Source organism: Lingula anatina, chromosome 8 (genome assembly GCF_051362555.1).
Source record: "Lingula anatina isolate TDL-2025a chromosome 8, LinAna3.0, whole genome shotgun sequence".
NCBI classification, from domain to species: domain Eukaryota; kingdom Metazoa; phylum Brachiopoda; class Lingulata; order Lingulida; family Lingulidae; genus Lingula; species Lingula anatina.
In genome coordinates this window covers 811,070-829,457 of record NC_141774.1, presented here as the reverse complement: position 1 = coordinate 829,457, position 18,388 = coordinate 811,070, and the positions used below count along the sequence as shown (strand labels likewise).

The following is an 18,388-nucleotide window of genomic DNA, read 5'->3' as shown; positions in this document are numbered from 1 at the left end:
TTGGACTGCCACATTAATCCAATACAATGCAAAAATAAACTATAACAAGTGGTTAAAGCCTTCAAACCGAATGTCGTAAAGTCCCCATATACCTGTACCTCCATAGAGACAATAAAATAGAGTAAGCTTGTGAAACAAGAATCCACAATTTTAAACAGAATAATCGAAATAAAATACTGCCGGGCATCGGAACGGCCTTAAACGTGGCACGCTTACCGCAAATACTGCAGGCTACATCATCCCGTTAATCGTTTGTAAATTCCGTGCATGGCATACGCACAATCAAACCGTACATCCAAATTCCACCTCTGATGTTTGAGTCGGTCCTGTCTAACCTACCATTACGAAAAAGAAGCCATGCCATTGGACAATGCGACCTCTGCGGTTACGTCACTTCCTGATTTGGATAGTGTAGAGGACCAATTCAAACATCAGAGGTGGAATTTGGATGTACGGTTTGATTGTGCGTATGCCATGCACGGAATTTACAAACGAGCGACGGGATGATGTAGCCTGCAGTATTTGCGGTAAGCGTGCCAAGTTTTAGGCCGCTCCGATGCCCGGCAGTATTGTTTACTATCCAATCAAGGTGACAGCCGAGCGTGGGACAAACGAAATGCCAATTAAAATAGCACAGTGCCTATCTCAGTTAGATCGGATTAACAGACTAACGCTTCCTGTTTCCTCCATACTCGTTTTATCACCAGCTATTCTGTATTCTGTCCATGTAATGCCAGGAAGAGACGCGTTAATCTTTTAATCTGATTGCATTTAGCAAGAGTCCCCGAGAAGTTGGATCGATCTACGTAGAATGATAATTTCATTGGCAATGAGCACTTATACAAGACCACAGAGGGAGTGCGAACTGGCCGCCACAGAAGACGACAGCTGTATACGCACAACGTCTGATCAGGGCCGGATGGATGAAGATTTAGGGAAAACTTTCTATATAAGACTCCACAAAAGTAGAATGGGATTCATTTTCATGAACATTATTCAATAGTAGACTAAATGAAATTCATATGAATAGACATGATATAATGGTTTTTACATACTTTTATTCCATTTATACACAACCATCAACTTGAAATATAAATTTCTGTTGTACAAAATATATGACAAGTTAAAAAAGTAACGAAAACAATATACAGCACACAAGTTAATAGATAACTCCAAAAACACAAATGCTTACACAAAACAAAAAGAAAACATGAAAAAATGTTCTGCAATAAATTATGAAGGGCAATAAATAAATTATGAAACAAAAGGAATATAGGAAGCAATGGACTGTACGTATACTTTGACAGCTCTAAAGAGCAAATGTCAGTGGATAATTTCTGTCACCGCATACGGAACTCCGGTATTATCATTACCGACCCCAGATTAATGGCTGGACTTTGCGCTTAGTCGCAAAACTTGGCATGTTCTTGGAAGGTTCCCATTTTGTTTTGTTTTTTAATTTAAACTTGGTAACTAAACTTTGAGCTATTATGGGTGATACTAATTTTGTTTTGTTTTTAGTTTTAAACTGGCTAACTAAGCTTGGAGCTAACTTGGGTATTGTCAGTTGTGTTTCGTTTTTAGATATAAACTCGCCACTAGATGGCAGTTGCAGTCTGTCGGCTAAAGAACAAGTGCCCCGTGACATGAGATGGTTCGTCCTTGACCTTGGTATCTTGTCCCACTGACCGCCATACTCACACATGTTCCCGAGCCGCAACTCACCACGCACATATTTCCCTGAAATAAAATTAGTATGGAAAATTATATTGTTACATAACACTAAGTTAGTTATGTCGAAACATCGATTACTGGAAAAGGACAGTGGATAAAAAGCTAACTTTTTCACCACTAAAAATAAAAATTCTTAGCCAATTCATGCCAAAGCAAGGACAATCAAACAGACATAATGCATGCCATTTAGCTAATCAAGTATTGCCAACACATAGATGTTAAAAATGCATATATGGCTGATTTTAAAGTTCCACATTTTCTTACCTTTTAGTAAATACTCTTTTCCCGTAATAAAATAAGTATCACAGACGAAAGAGGATCTGTTTGCCGTCACGTAATTGTCACCTTTCTTAAGACTTCCAGACACATCCTAAAATTAATATCAATAAACGTTAATTTTTCGAACGAGTTATTGTAGTTTATATGGAAGAGGAGAGAGGGTAAAGAAAAAGTAAAATATTTCATTGGATATTTACCATTCCCAGTTTATCACTAATTAACACGAATACCTTATACAAAACCGAAAAAATAATTTTCTACAGACCCATTTTTCGAGCTATTGAAGTTATTTCTATATCTTATAGTTTACGAATAAAAGTCATCAGCCTCCACGCGACAACAAAAACTTACTTAAATTCCATGTTCCATATGTAAAAAGTTTTATGTCAAAGACTTACTTTAAATATATGTTGTATATGCACAGGGTATTTAGCGGCAGGTCGGTACGAAACCGAGGGCTGGATGACGTCACGGCTCTCAGCGGATTTCATCACCTTTGCTTTGATCACTGAAATAGCACAGAGACGTAAACATTACGATAGGGGGCATCATCAGCTCTTTACCTTTTAAAAGTAACTCTTAAGAACTGACCAATCAAACGTTGTATAGCATATTTCAGACGACTGCAGTCTTGCAGAGAAAATCTGCCTTCATCTTCAACTTTCAGACACCGTTCCCCCAAAAGAGAAGTAAAAATAAAATGTATTTTCTGAAGACAACACAATTTGACAACGGAAAAGAAATCAAAGAAAGAAATCAAATACTATTATATCAAATACATATTTATCGCTGTCGATGCATTACGGACCAGGGGCTAGGTTAAGACGGCCAAGACAAAGTTTCCAATACCGAGTCACGTTAACCGTATAACTGCGAGCTGAATTTTCAATTCTTGATCTTTTTTATATTAATTGTATACTCACCAAAATGATTGTGTCCAAGGCAGTCGAATGACTTTCTTGTGTCTGGCCGTCTACAAACACATCCATGTTTCAGCTTTTGGAACCTGGAAACATGTGATCCAAAGGTAAGAGACAGACAGACAGACAAACAGACAGACACACGGGCAGTCCTCACATCTTACTTATCAGTTTTGTGGCGCAGGTTTGACAATTTAGATATTAAGACCAACTTGTACGATACAAAGTGAAATACTCTATGTGAAATGGGCCAAAGATAGATAGATAGCTGTGCTACAATTGGATGAGATTCAAGGTTGTGACCGACTTCACAAATGGACTAAAATTGCAAACGGGTGATGGCGAAAACAGAATAAGTTGCCTTTCGAAGGATGTACGTACCTGATATCTCCCGACGTTTTCTTAGGAGCCATGTTGGATGATACCAGTTTTGTTTTGTTTTTAGATTTAAACTCGCCAAGTAAACTTGGAACTTTCTTGGGTGGTTCCAAATTTCTTTCGTTTTTAGATTTCAACTTGCTTGCTGAACTTGAAACTTTCTTGGGTGAGTCCAATTTTGTTTCTTTTTTAGATTTAAACTCGCCACCAGATGGCAGCTGCAGTCTGTCGGCTAAAGAACAGGTTCCCCGTGACATGAGATAGTTCGTCCTTGACCTTGGTATCCTGTCCCACTGACCGCCATACTCACACATGTTCCCGAGCCGCAACTCACCACGCACATATTTCCCTGAAAAATAATAAATATTGGAACTGATATTGTTATATAACACACAGTCAGTTATATCGAAACGTCAATTACTGGAAAAGGACGAGTACCCTCCATAGAAAGGATTATTTCTTATCGTCTTTACACTTCGGACAATGGAAAAAAGTAAACTTTTTCACCATTAAAGACAAAATTTCTTAGCCAATTCATGCCAAAGGCAAGGACAATCAAACAGACATAATGCATGACAAAATGTGCTCAGTAAATTTATAGATGTTTAAAATACGTACGGTATGTGACTGGTTTTATACGTTCACACTTTCTTACCTTTTAGTAAATATTCTTCTCCAGTAATCAAATAAGTATCACAGACGAAAGAGGATCTGTTTGCCGTCACGTAATTGTCACCTTTCTCAATACTTCCAGACACATCCTAAAATTAATGTCAATAATTATTTACTTTTCGCACCAGTTGTTATGGTTAATATGGAAATGACAAAGAGCAGAGAAAAATTAAAATATTTCACTGGATATTCAACATCCTCAATTTATCACTAATTAACATGAATACCCTATCCAAAACCGCCAAAAATAACGATCAAGAGACCCGGTCACTTCTATATTTCACGGTTTGCAAGTTAAAAGTTACCAGCTTCCACCTTATAACCAAGACATACTGGAAGTACTTTTAGTACATGTTCAATTTACACCGCGTTTGATGACAAAAGACTTACTTTAAATATATGGTCTATATGTACAGCGTATTTAGCGGCAGGTCGGTACGAAACCGAGGGCTTGATGACGTCACGGCTCTCAGCGGATTTCATCACCTTTGCCTTGATCACTGAAATAGCACAGAGAAGTAAACATTACGATAGGGGAGGAAAAGAGATAATATTCCTCTTCTTTCTTTCTGTACTTAACTTGTGCTCCTGATATATATGAAGTTTTACATTTACTCTGTTGTATATATGTATATACCTATCCATTTGTTTTATTTATTTACTTATTTAATTTAATTTTGTGAAGAGCATATAATGCTTCCAGCGCCTTGCCTCCACTTCATTCTTTTGAATAAACGTTGTTTAAAAAAAATTACGATAGGGGGCAGTACAGCTCATCACCTTTGCCTTGATCACTACTGAAATAGCACAGAGAAGTAAACATTACGATAGGGAGCATAATCTTTTCAATATTTGTAAGAGTGAGTATCCAGGGGATAAAACTTCCAGATATTGTTTTTTTTACAAATAAAGCCCTTTTCAGCTCCGTTGATTAATTTTTTTCCTAAAGCGTTGTTAAACATACTAGACTAGCAAGAAATACATACGTATTCGTGAAAACAAGAAATTCCTTGTGTCTTATGCATGGACGGCCAAGTCAAAGATTCTAATACCGATCGAATAAAATAAACAGTTCAATTGTCAACTGAATTTTCTGTTTTTGATCTTACAATATACTCACCAAAATGGTTGTCTCCAAGGCAGTCAAATGACTCTTTTGTGTCTGGTAGTCTACAAACACATCCATGTTTCAGCTTTTCGAACCTAGAAACAAGTGATCCTAAGGTAAGAGACAGACAGACAGACAGACAAACAGACAGGGAGACAGACAGATGGACTCTCTTCATAACCAGCATAGCACTTTTCTGTGTCACGCCTGCTGACATCTTGGGGGCCATTCAGAATAGAAGATCCGAGTATCAACTGGTCCAAGGCTCAAATATGGCGGAAGCTACATGAAAGGAAGACCGCTTAGTCCTGTAATGGTCTATCCACCTCTCACACGCCTCCCCACGTGTTGTCCCTCGACCGGTCGAATGGAGCCGAGATTTACGGCGCGTGGGGAGGCATGTGACAGGCAGAGAGGCCATTACAAGGTTAAACGGTCTTTTTTTCATGTAGGGTCCACCATATTATTTAGCCTTGGACCAGTTAATACTCGGGCCTATTTTGAATGGCCCCGCAGATATTAAGACCAACTTTAACGATAAAAAATGAACTACTCTATGTGAAATGGGCCAGTGATTGATTGATAGATAGTTGTGCCACAATTAGTTGAGAATCAAGGTTGTGATCAACTTCACAAATCGACTAAAATTGGAAACCGGTCTTAGCAAACACTAATAGCTGAATAAGTTGCGTTTCACAAAAGCTCAAAGGATATACGTACCCTTTCTCTCCTAACGTCTTGCTAGGAGCCATCTTGGATGATGTCACTTTTGTTTCATTTTTAGATACAAATCCGCTAACTAAACTTGGAGCTTTCTTAGCTGGTTCCAATTTTCTTTCGTTTTTAGCTTTCAACTTGCTTACTGAACTTGGTGCTTTCTTGGGTAATTCCAATTTTGTTTCGTTTTTAGAGTTAAACTCCCCACCAGATGGCAGCTGCAGTCTGCCGGCTAAGGAACAAGTGCCCCGTGACATGAGATAATTCGTCCTTGACCTTGGTATCCTGTCCCACTGACCGCCATACTCACACATGTTCCCGAGCCGCAACTCACCACGCACATATTTCCCTGAAAAATAATAAATATTGGAACTGATATTGTTATATAACACACAGTCAGTTATGCCGAAATGTCAATTACTGGAAAAGGACGAGTAGCCTCCATAGAAAGGATTATTTCTTATCGTCTTTACACTTTGGACAATGGAAAAAAGTAAACTTTGTCACCACTCAAGATAAAATTTCTTAGCCAATTCTTGCCAAAGGCAAGGACAATCAGACAGACATAATGCATGACAAAATGTGCTCAGTAAATTTATAGATGTTTAAAATACGTATGTGACTGGTTTAATACGTTCACACTTTCTTACCTTTTAGTAAATATTCTTCTCCAGTAATCAAATAAATATCACAGACGAAAGAGGATCTGTTTGCCGTCACGACATTGTCACCTTTCTCAATACTTCCAGACACATCCTAAAATTAATGTCAATAATTGTTTACTTTTCGCACCAGTTGTTATGGTTAATGTGGAAATGACAAAGAGCAGAGAAAAATTAATATTCAACAATATTCAACATTCTCAATTTATCATAAATTAACATAAATACCCTATTCCAAACCGTCAAAAATAACGATCAAGAGACCCGGTCACTTCTATATTTCACGGTTTGCAAGTTAAAAGTTACCAGCTTCCACCTTATAACCAAGACATACTGGAAGTACTTTTAGTACATGTTCAATTTACACCGCGTTTGATGACAAAAGACTTACTTTAAATATATGCTCTATATGTACAGCGTATATAGCGGCAGGTCGGTACGAAACCGAGGGCTGGATGACGTCACGGCTCTCAGCGGATTTCATCACCTTTGCCTTGATTACTGAAATAACACAAAGACGTAAACATTACGATAGGGACAGTACAGCTCATCACGGTTGCCTTGATCACTGAAATAGCACAGAGAAGTAAACATTACGATAGGGGGCAGTACAGCTCATCACCTTTGCCTTGATCACTGAAATAGCACAGAGAAGTAAACATTACGATAGGGGGCATCATCTTTTCAATATTTGTAAGAGTATCCAGGGGATAAAACTTCCAGATATTGTTTTTTAACAAATAAAGCCCTTTTCAGCTCCGTTCATTAATTTTTTTTCCTAAAGCGTTGTTAAACATACTAGACTAGCAAGAAATACATAAGTATTCGTGAAAACAAGAAATTCCTTGTGTCTTATGCATAGACGGCCCAGTCAAAGATTCTAATACCGATCGAATGAAATAAACAGTTCAATTGTCAACTGAATTTTCCATTTTTGATCTTACAATATACTCACCAAAATGGTTGTCTCCAAGGCAGTCGAATGACTCTTTTGTGTCTGGTAGTCTACAAACACATCCATGTTTCAGCTTTTCGAACCTAGAAACAAGTGATCCTAAGGTAAGAGACAGTTAGTCAGACACACAGACAGACAGATGGACTCTCTCCATAAGCAGCATAGCACTTATCTGTGTCACGCCGGCTTGACAACTTGGGGGCCATTCCGAATAGAAGATCCGAGTATCAACTGGTCCAAGGCCTAAAATATGGCGGAAGCTACAAGAAAGGAAGACCGCTTAGTCCTGTAATGGTCGCTCCACCTCTCACACGGCTCCCCAGGCGTCTGGCCGAATGGAGCCGAGATTTAATTACTTGCCCCAGTAGGGACGACGCTTGGGGAGGCGTGTGACAGGCAGAGAGCCCATCACAAGATTAAGCGGCCTTCTTTTCATGTAGGGTCCACCATATTTGAGCCTTGGACCAGTTAAAACTCAGGCCTATTTTGAATGGCCCCGTAGATATTAAGACCAACTTTTACGATAAAAAAGTAAACTACTCTATGTGAAATGGGCCACTGATTGATAGATAGTTGTGCCACAATTAGTTGAGAGTCAAGGTTGTGATCAACTTCACAAATCGACAAAAATTGGAAACCGGTCTTAGCAAACACTTATAGCTGAATAAGTTGCGTTTCACAAAAGCTCAAAGGATATACGTACCCTTTCTCTCCTAACGTCTTATTAGGAGCCATCTTGGATGATGTCACTTTTGTTTCATTTTTAGATACAAATCCGCTAACTAAACTTGGAGCTTTCTTAGCTGGTTCCAATTTTCTTTCGTTTTTAGGTTTCAACTCGCTTGTTAAACTTGGAGCTTTCTTTAGAGATTCCAATTTTATTTCTTTTTTAGAGTTAAACTCCCCACCAGATGGCAGCTGCAGTCTGTCGGCTAAGGAACAAGTGCCCCGTGACATAAGATAGTTCGTCCTTGACCTTGGTATCCTGTCCCACTGACCACCATACTCACACATGTTCCCGAGCCGCAGCTCACCACGCACATATTTCCCTAAAAATAATAAATATTGGATCTGATATTGTTATCTAACACACAGTCAGTTGTGTCAAAATGTCAGTTACTGAAAAAGGACGAGTAGCCTCCATAGGAAGGATTATTTCTTAACGTCTTTACACTTCCGACAATGGAAAAAAGTAAACTTTTTCAACACTAAAGATAAAAATTATTGTCCAATTCATGCCAAAGGCATGGACAATACAACAGATAAAATACATGACATTTAGCAAAATGTGCTCAGTAACGCTGCATTGTTTAACTTAATATAATAAAATATTGACAGCCAATTTGAGCCAACATATAGATGTTTAAAATACTTATATGACTGGTTTTAAAGGTTCACATGTTCTTACCTTTCAGTAAATATTCTTTTCCCGTTATTAAATAAGTATCACAGACGAAAGAAGATCTATTTGCCGTCACGTAATTGTCACCTGTCTTAAGACTGCCAGACACATCCTTAAAGCAATATCAATAAATGCTGATTTTTGGAACAAGTTATTAGGTTGGAAAAGGATAAACAGTAAAGAAAAATAGAAGCATTTCACTGGATATACAACATTCCTAATTGATCACTAAGTTACATCAATTCCCCACCCAAAACCGTAAAAAAACGAGATGGAGACCAATTTTTGAGCTATTACGGTAATTTCTATACTTCACAGTTTACGAGTTAAAGTTACCAGCCCTAGCTGACAACATAGATTGACTTTAAAAACATGTTTCATACGTACTGTGTTTTATGACAAAAACTTACTTTAAATAAATGCTGTATATGTACAGCATATGTAGCGGGAGGTCGGTACGAAACTGAGGGCTGGATGACGTCACGGCTCTCAGCGGATTTCATCACCTTTGCCTTGATCACTGAAAAAGCACAGAGAAGTAAACATTTCGATAGGGGACATCATCATTTTTTTAAAGAATAACTCCCGTGTTGCCTAATCATGCGTCGTAAGGATAGATTTTAGGTGGCTGCAGTCTTGCAGAGAAAATCTGCTTTCATCTTCAACTTTCAGCCACCGTTCACTCGAAAATTAATATTGCAAATCAACATAGATTTATTTTCCGATACAAAAACATCCAACAAGGGGAAAGTAACCAAAAACTACCGCAAAGAATTTTCCATGCTTGTTCGTTCTTATGTATGCTATGTTAACTGTAAGCTCACCAAAGTGGTTGTTTCCAAGGCAGTCGAAAGACTCTCTTGTGTCTGGTCGTCTACAAACACATCCATGTTTTAGCTTCTCGAACCTAGAAACAAGTGATCCTAAGGTAATAGACAGTCAGACAAACAGACAGACAGACAAACAGACAGACAGATGGACTCTCTTCATAACCAGTATAGCAATTTTCTGTGTCACGCCAGCTTTACATGTTATAGATATGAATACCAGTCAAACTTGAACGATGAAAAACAACTTTTCTATGTTAAATTGGCAAAAGATGGATAGAAAGCTGTGCTACAGTTGGATGAGATTCAAGGTTGTGCCAGACTTCACAAATCAATTAAATTTGAAAACTGGCCATAGCAAAAACTGAATAAGTTGCATTTCACAGAAGCTCGAAGGATGTACGTACCCTTTCTCTCCCAACGTCTCCTTATGAGCTTTCTTGGATGATACCAGTTTTGTGTCGTTTTTAGATTTAAATTCGCCCAGTAAACTTGGAGCTTTCTTGGGTGGTTCCAATTTTGTTTTGCTTTTAGACTTCAACTTCTTTGCTGAACTTGGAGCGATCTTGGGTGATTCTAATTTTCTTTCGTTTTTAGATTTAAACTCGCCACCAGATGGCAGATGCAGTCTGTCGGCTAAAGAACAAGTGCCCCGTGACATGAGATAGTTCGTCCTTGACCTTGGTATCCTATCCCACTGACCGCCATACTCACACATGTTCCCGAGCTGCAACTCACCATGCAAATATTTCCCTAAAAAATAATAAATAATGAAATCAATGTTGTTATATAACTCAGCCTCACTTATGTCGAAAAACCATGCCTAAATTAGTAAATGCTTGTCAATTAATTACCCAAAAACTAAAAGAAAAGTTAAAAAGTGAGATAAATAAACTTTCATTCACGTTATAATAAACACAAAGACATTATCTATATCTAAATTGATGAAATGTGTCAACATTAAGTACAAGTGAAGCTGAGAAGGACGCAGCGTTATTTTCCTTATATTATTAAGTGTTGTAAGCCAAAATATTGATGTTAAAATCCGTATATGATTGAATTTAAAGGCTCTCACTTTCTTACCTTTAAGTAAATATTCTTCTCCAGTATAAATAAACTTTCATTCACGTTACAAGAAGCACAAAGGCTTAATCTATATCTAAACTGATGAAATGTGTCAACATTAAGTAGAAGTGAAGCTGAGAAGGACGCAGCGTTATTTTCCTTATATTATTAAGTGTTGACAGCCACTGTAAGCCAAATATAGATGTTAAAATCCGTATATGATTGAATTTAAAGGCTCACATTTTCTTACCTTTTAGTAAATATTCTTCTCCAGTAATTAAATAAGTATCACAGACGAAAGAGGATCTGTTTGCCGTCACGTAATTGTCACCTGTCTCAAGACTTCCAGACACATCCTAAAATTATTCAATATTCCCATTTTATCTCTAACTAACATGAATATCCAATCCAAAACCGTCAAAAATAACGATCAAGAGACCCGTTTTCGAGCTATTACGGTCACTTCTATATCTTAAGGTTTACAAGTTTAATTTACAAGCTCCCACCTTAAATCCAAGACTCACTTTAAGTACATGTTCATAGACTTACTTTAAATATATGCTCTATATGTACAGCGTATTCAGCGGCAGGTCTGTACGAAACCGAGGGCTGGATGACGTCACGGCTCTCAGCGGATTTCATCACCTTTGCCTTGATCACTGAAATAGCAAAGAGAAGTAAACATTTCGATAGGGGGCATCATCATTTTTTAAAAGAACAGCTCCCGTGTTGCCTTATCATGCGTCGAAAGGATATATTTTAGGTGGCTGCAGTCTTGCGGAGAAAATATGCTTTCGTCTTCAACTTTCAGCCACGGTTCACACGAAACTTAATAGTTCAATTCAACATATTCTATTTTCCGATACAAAAACATCCAACCAGGGAAAAGTAACCAAAAACTACCGCAAAGAATTTTCCATGTATGTTCGTTCTTATGTATGCTATGTTAACTGTAAGCTCACCAAAGTGATTGTGTCCAAGGCAGTCGAAAGACTCTCTTGTGTCTGGTCGTCTACAAACACATCCATGTTTTAGCTTCTCGAACCTAGAAACAAGTGATCCTAAGGTAAGAGACAATCAGATAGACATACAGACAGACAAACAGACAGACGGATATACTCTGTTCATAAAAGGCATAGCAGTTTTCTGTGTCAAGCCGGCTTTACATCTTATAGACACGAACAGTAGTCAAACTTGAACGATGAAAAACTGAACTCTTCTAGGTTAATTTGGCCAAAGATGGAGAGAAAGCTGTGCTACAGTTGGATGAGATTCAAGGTTGTGACAGACTTCACAAATCGACTAAATTTGCAAACTGGCCATAGCAAAAACTGAATAAGTTGCCTTTCACAAAAGCTCGAAGGATGTACGTACCTGATATCTCCCAACGTCTTCTTAGGGGTCATCTTGGGTGATTCCAATTTTGTTCCGTTTTTAAGTTTCAACTCCTTTGCTAAACTTGGAGCCATCTCGGACGATACCAGTTTTGTTGCGTTTTTAGATTTAAACTCCCTTACTAAACTGGGATATTTATCGCTTGGTTCCAATTTTCTTTCGTTTTTAGATTTCAACTTGCTAAGTGAACTTGGAGCTTTAATGGGTGATACCAGTTTTGTTTCGTGTGTAGCTTTCAACTTGCTTGCTAAACTTGGAGCTATTTTGGGTGATTCCAATTCTGTTTCATTTTTAGAATTAAACTGGCTACCAAATGGCAGCTGCAGTCTGTCGGATAAGGAACAACTGCCCCGTGACATGAGGTAGTTCGTCCTTGACCTTGGTATCCTGTCCCACTGACCGCCATACTCACACATGTTCCCGAGCCGCAACTCACCACGCACATATTTCCCTGAAAAGTAATAAATACTGATATCGATGTTGTTATATAACTCAGCCTCACTTATGTCGAAAAATCATTCTTAAATTAGTAAATTGTTTGTAAATATATTATAAAAAAACTAAAGAAAAATTATGAAGGGTGATAAATAAACTTTAATTCATCTTATAATAAAAACAAAGACTTTGTCTATATCTAAAATGATACAAAAAGATACCATAAAGTAGAAGTGATCGAAGCTGAGAAGGATGCAGCGTTGTATATTATTGTTGACAGTAATTGTAAGCCCAAATATAGGTATAAAATCCGTATAAGATTGAATTTAAAGGCTCACACTTTCTTACCTTTTAGTAAATATTCTTCTCCAGTAATTAAATAAGTATCACAGACGAAAGAGGATCTGTTTGCCGTCACGTAATTGTCACCTGTCTCAAGACTTCCAGACACATCCTAAAATTATTCAATATTCCCATTTTATCACTAACTAACATGAATATCCAATCCAAAACCGTCAAAAATAACGATCAAAAGACCTGTTTTCGAGCTATTACGTTCAGTTCTATAATTTACGGTTTACAAGTTTAATTTACAAACTCCCACCTTAAATCCAAGACTCACTTTAAGTACATGTTCAAAGACTTACTTTAAATATATGCTCTATATGTACAGCGTATTTAGCGGCAGGTCGGTACGAAACCGAGGGCTGGATGACGTCACGGCTCTCAGCGGATTTCATCACCTTTGCCTTGATCACTGAAATAGTACAAAGAAGTAAACATTACGATAGGGGCATCATAATTTTTTTTAAAGAATAACTCCTGTGTTACCCAATCATGCGTTGTATAGCATGTTTCAGGTGGCTGCAGTCTTGCAGAAAAAAAAATCTGCCTTCATCTTCAACTTTCGGCCACCATTCACTCAAAAATTAATAGTGCAATTAAACATAGATTTATTCTCAGATACAAAAGCATCCAACGAGGGGAAAGTAATCAAAAACTACCGCAAAGAATGTTCCATGCTTGTTCGTTCTTATTTATGCTATGTTAACTGTTAGCTCACCAAAGTGATTGTGTCCAAGGCAGTCGAAAGATTCTCTTGTGTCTGGTCGTTTACAAACACATCCATGTTTTAGCTTTTCGAACCTAGAAACAAGTGATCCTAAGGTAAGAGACAGTTAGATAGACAGACAGACAGATGGACTCTCTTCATAACCAGCATAGCAGTTTTCTGTGTCACGCCGGCTTTACATGTTATAGATATGAAAACCAGTCAAACTTGAACGATGAAAAACTAAACTTTTCTATGCTAAATTTGCCAAAGATGGCAAAGGATGGATAGAAAGCTGTGCTACAGTTGGATGAGATTCAAGGTTGTAACAGACTTCACAAATTGACTAAATTTGCAATCTGGCCATAAGTTGAATAAGTTGCCTTTCACAAAAGCTCGAAGGACATACGTACCCTTTCTCTCCCAACGTCTCCTTATGAGCCTTCTTGGATGATAACAGTTTTGTTTCATTTTTAGATTTCAACTCGCTTGCTAAACTTGGAGCGATCTTGGGTGAATCCAATTTTATTCCATTTTTAAGTTTCAACTCCTTTGCTAAACTTGGAACCATCTCAGATGATACCAGTTTTGTTTCGATTTTAGATTTAAACTCCCTTACTAAACTGGGATATTTCTCCCGTGGTTCCAATTTTGTTTCGTTTTTAGATTTCAACTTGTTAAGTGAACTTGGAGCTTTCTTGGATGACACCAGTTTTGTTTCGTGTGTAGCTTTCAACTTGCTTGCTAAACTTGGTGCTTTCTTGGGTACTTCCAATTTTGTTACGTTTTTAGATTTTAACTTGCTAAGTGAACTTGGAGCTTTCTTGGATGATACCAGTTTTGTTTCGTGTGTAGCTTTCAACTTGCTTGCTAAACTTGGTGCTTTCTTGGGTACTTCCAATTTTGTTTCGTTTTTAGATTTCAACTCGCTTGCTGAACTTGGAGCGATCTTGGGTGATTCCAATTTTCTTTCGTTATTAGATTTAAGCTCGCCACCAAATGGAAGCTGCAGTCTGTCGGCTAAAGAACAGGTTCCCCGTGACATGAGATAGTTCGTCCTTGACCTTGGTATCCTGTCCCACTGACCGCCATACTCACACATGTTCCCGAGCCGCAACTCATCACGTACATATTTCCCTGAAAAATAATAAATACTAAAATCGATGTTGTTATATAACTCGGCCTAATTATGTCGAAAAATCATGCGTAAATTAGTAAGAAATTGTAAATAAATTATCAAAAAACTAAAGAAAAATTAAGAAGTGAGATATTTAAACCTCCATTCATCTTATAATAAAAACAAAGACTTTATCTATGTCTAAAATGATAAAATGTGTCAACATTAAGTAGAAGTGAAGCTGAGAGAGAAGGCCGCAGCGTTATTTTCCTTATATTTTCCAAATATAGGTTTAAATGTGTATTTGATAGATTTAAAAGGCTCACACTTTCTTACCTTTTAGTAAATATTCTTCTCCAGTAATTAAATAAGTATCACAGACGAAAGAGGATCTGTTTGCCGTCACGTTATTGTCACCTGCCTCAAGACTTCCAGACACATCCTAAAATTATGCAACATTCCCATTTTATCACTAACTAACGTGAATATCCAATCCAAAACCGCCAAAAATGACGATGAAGAGACCCATTTTCGAGCTATTACGGTCACTTCTTTATTTTACGGTTTACAAGTTTAATTTACAAACTCCCAACTTAAAACCAAGACTTACTTTAAGTACATGTTTATAGACTTACCTTAAATATATGTTGTATATGTACAGCGTATTTAGCGGCAGGTCGGTACGAAACCGAGGGCTGGATGACGTCACGGCTCTCAGCGGATTTCATCACCTTTGCCTTGATCACTGAAACAGCACAGAGAAGTAAACATTTCGACAGGGGGCATCATCATTTTTTTAAAAGAATAACTCCCGAGTTGCCTAATCATGCGTCGTAAGGATAGATTTTAGGTGGCTGCAGTCTTGCAGAGAAAATCTGCTTTCATCTTCAACTTTCAGCCACGGTTCACTCGAAACTTAATAGTGCAAATCAACATAATTCTATTTTCCGATACAAAAACATCCAACAAGGGGAAAATAACCAAAAACTATCGCAAAGAATTTTCCATGCTTCTTCGTTCTTATGTATGCTATATTAAAACTCACCAAAGTGGTTGTTTCCAAGGCAGTCGAATGATTCTCTTGTGTCTGGTCGTCTACAAACACATCCATGTTTTAGCTTCTCGAACCTAGAAACAAGTGATCCTAAATCAAGAGACAGTCAGATAGACAGATAGACAGACAGACAAACAGACAGACAGATGGACTCTCTTCATAAGCAGCATAGCGGTTTTCTGTGTCATGGCTTTACATGTAATAGATATGAATACCAGTCAAACTTGAACGATGAAAAACTTAACTCTTGTATGTTAAATTGGCCAAAGATGGATAGAAAGCTGTGCTACAGTTGGATGAGATTCAAGGTTGTGCCAGACTTCACAAATCGACTCAATTTGCAAACTGGCCATAGCAAATTTAAAAACTGAATAAGTTGCCTTTCACAAAAGCTCTAAGGATATACATACCCTTTCTCTCCCAACGTCTCCTTATGAGCCTTTTTGGATGATACCAGTTTTGTTTCGTTTTTAGATTTCAACTCGCTTGCTAAACTTGGAGCTTTCTTGGGTGGTTCCAATTTTGTTTCATTTTTAGATTTCAACTCGCTTGCTGAACTTGGGGCTTTCTTGGGTGAGTCCAATTTCACTTCTTTTTTAAGTTTCAACTCCTTTGCTGAACTTGGAGCGATCTTGGGTGATTCCGATTTCCTTTCGTTTTTAGATTTAAACTGGCCACCAGATGGCAGCTGCAGTCTGTCGGCTAAGGAACAACTGCCACGTGACATGAGATAGTTCGTCCTTGACCTTGGTATCTTGTCCCACTGACCGCCATACTCACACATGTTCCCGAGCCGCAACTCACCATGCACATATTCCCCTGAAAAATAGTAAATATTGCAACCGATATTGTTATAGAACTCAGCCTCACTTATGTCGAAAAATCATGCGTTAATTAGAAAGTGTTTGTAAATGAATTATCAAAAAACTAAAGAAAAATTAAGAATTGAGATAAATAAACTTTCATTCGTATTATAATAAACACAAAGACTTTATCTATATCTAAAATGATAAAATGTGTCAACATTAAGTGGAAGTGAAACTGAGAAGGACGCAGGTTGTTTTCCTTATATTATTAAGTGTTGACAGCCATTGTAAGCCAAATATTGATGTTAAAATCCGTATATGATTGAATTTAAAGGCTCACACTTTCTTACCTTTTAGTAAATATTCTTCTCCCGTAATCAAATAAGTATCACAGACGAAAGAGGATCTGTTTGTCATCACGTAATTGTCACCAGTTTCAAGATTTCCAGACAAATCCTAAAAGTAATATCAATAAATGGTGATTTTTGGAACGAGTTATTAGGTTGGAAAAGGAAAAACAGTGAAGAAAAATAGAAGTATTTCACTGGATATACAACATTCCTAATTGATCACTAAGTTACATCAATTCCCCACCCAAAACCGTAAAAAAACGAGCTGGAGACCAATTTTGGAGCTATTACGGTAATTTCTATACTTCACAGTTTACGAGTTAAAGTTACCAGCCCCAGCTCACAACAAAGATTGACTTTAAAAACATGTTTCATACGTACTGCATTTAATGACAAAAACTTACTTTAAATAAATGCTGTATATGTACAGCATATGTAGCGGGAGGTCGGTACGAAACCGAGGGTTTGATGACGTCACGGCTCTCAGCGGATTTCATCACCTTTGCCTTGATCACTGAAACAGCACAGAGAAGTAAACATTTCGACAGGGGGCATCATCATTTTTTTTTGAAGAATAACTCCCGAGTTGCCTAATCATGCGTCGTAAGGATAGATTTTAGGTGGCTGCAGTCTTGCAGAGAAAATCTGCTTTCATCTTCAACTTTCAGCCACGGTTCAATCGAAACTTAATAGTGCAAATCAACATAATTCTATTTTCCGATACAAAAACATGCAACAAGGGGAGAATAACCGAAAACTATCGCAAAGAATTTTCCATGCTTGTTCGTTCTTATGTATGCTATATCAAAACTCACCAAAGTGGTTGTTTCCGAGGCAGTCGAAGGATTCTCTTGTATCTGGTCGTCTACAAACACATCCATGTTTCAGCTTCTGGAACCTAGAAACAAGTGATCCTAAATTAAGAGACAGTCAGATAGACAGATAGACAGACAGACAAACAGACAGACAGATGAACTCTCTTCATAAGCAGCATAGCGGTTTTCTGTGTCATGGCTTTACATGTAATAGATATGAATACCAGTCAAACTTGAACGATGAAAAACTTAACTCTTGTATGTTAAATTGGCCAAAGATGGATAGAAAGCTGTGCTACAGTTGGATGAGATTCAAGGTTGTGCCAGACTTCACAAATCGACTCAATTTGCAAACTGGCCATAGCAAATTTAAAAACTGAATAAGTTGCCTTTCACAAAAGCTCTAAGGATATACATACCCTTTCTCTCCCAACGTCTCCTTATGAGCCTTTTTGGATGATACCAGTTTTGTTTCGTTTTTAGATTTCAACTCGCTTGCTAAACTTGGAGCTTTCTTGGGTGGTTCCAATTTTCTTTCATTTTTAGATTTCAACTCGCTTGCTGGACTTGGGGCTTTCTTGGGTGAGTCCAATTTCACTTCGTTTTTAAGTTTCAACTCCTTTGCTGAACTTGGAGCGATCTTGGG

The 18,388-nt window shown here is 37.7% G+C and overlaps 1 protein-coding gene across 8 annotated transcripts in view; it reads right to left on the bottom strand.

The window, feature by feature from the left end:
• Positions 1-1,041: 1,041 nt before the first annotated feature.
• LOC106164868 (uncharacterized) overlaps positions 1,042-18,388 on the bottom strand; it is a 32,739-nt gene continuing 15,392 nt past the window's right edge. For 3 of the 8 annotated variants that reach the window (XM_086993999.1, XM_086994001.1, XM_086994005.1), the window contains 16 exons: positions 15,763-15,845; positions 15,353-15,462; positions 15,054-15,159; positions 14,014-14,737; positions 11,682-11,764; positions 11,269-11,378; positions 10,970-11,075; positions 8,129-8,474; positions 7,426-7,508; positions 4,374-4,483; positions 3,967-4,072; positions 3,315-3,660; positions 2,937-3,019; positions 2,412-2,521; positions 1,999-2,104; positions 1,042-1,740 (listed from right to left, as the gene is read on the bottom strand). In XM_086993999.1, the coding sequence (XP_086850125.1) occupies positions 1,370-1,740; positions 1,999-2,104; positions 2,412-2,521; positions 2,937-3,019; positions 3,315-3,660; positions 3,967-4,072; positions 4,374-4,483; positions 7,426-7,508; positions 8,129-8,474; positions 10,970-11,075; positions 11,269-11,378; positions 11,682-11,764; positions 14,014-14,737; positions 15,054-15,159; positions 15,353-15,462; positions 15,763-15,845 (2,983 nt within the window). In that variant the 3' untranslated portion in view covers positions 1,042-1,369. Of the gene's footprint in view, positions 1,741-1,998; positions 2,105-2,411; positions 2,522-2,936; positions 3,020-3,314; positions 3,661-3,966; positions 4,073-4,373; positions 4,484-5,103; positions 5,187-5,811; positions 6,158-7,425; positions 7,509-8,128; positions 8,475-9,651; positions 9,735-10,969; positions 11,076-11,268; positions 11,379-11,681; positions 11,765-14,013; positions 14,738-15,053; positions 15,160-15,352; positions 15,463-15,762; positions 15,846-16,181; positions 16,591-18,388 lie in introns of all 8 variants that reach the window. The other 5 variants (XM_086994006.1, XM_086994000.1, XM_086994003.1 and 2 more) reach the window with 5 other exon arrangements.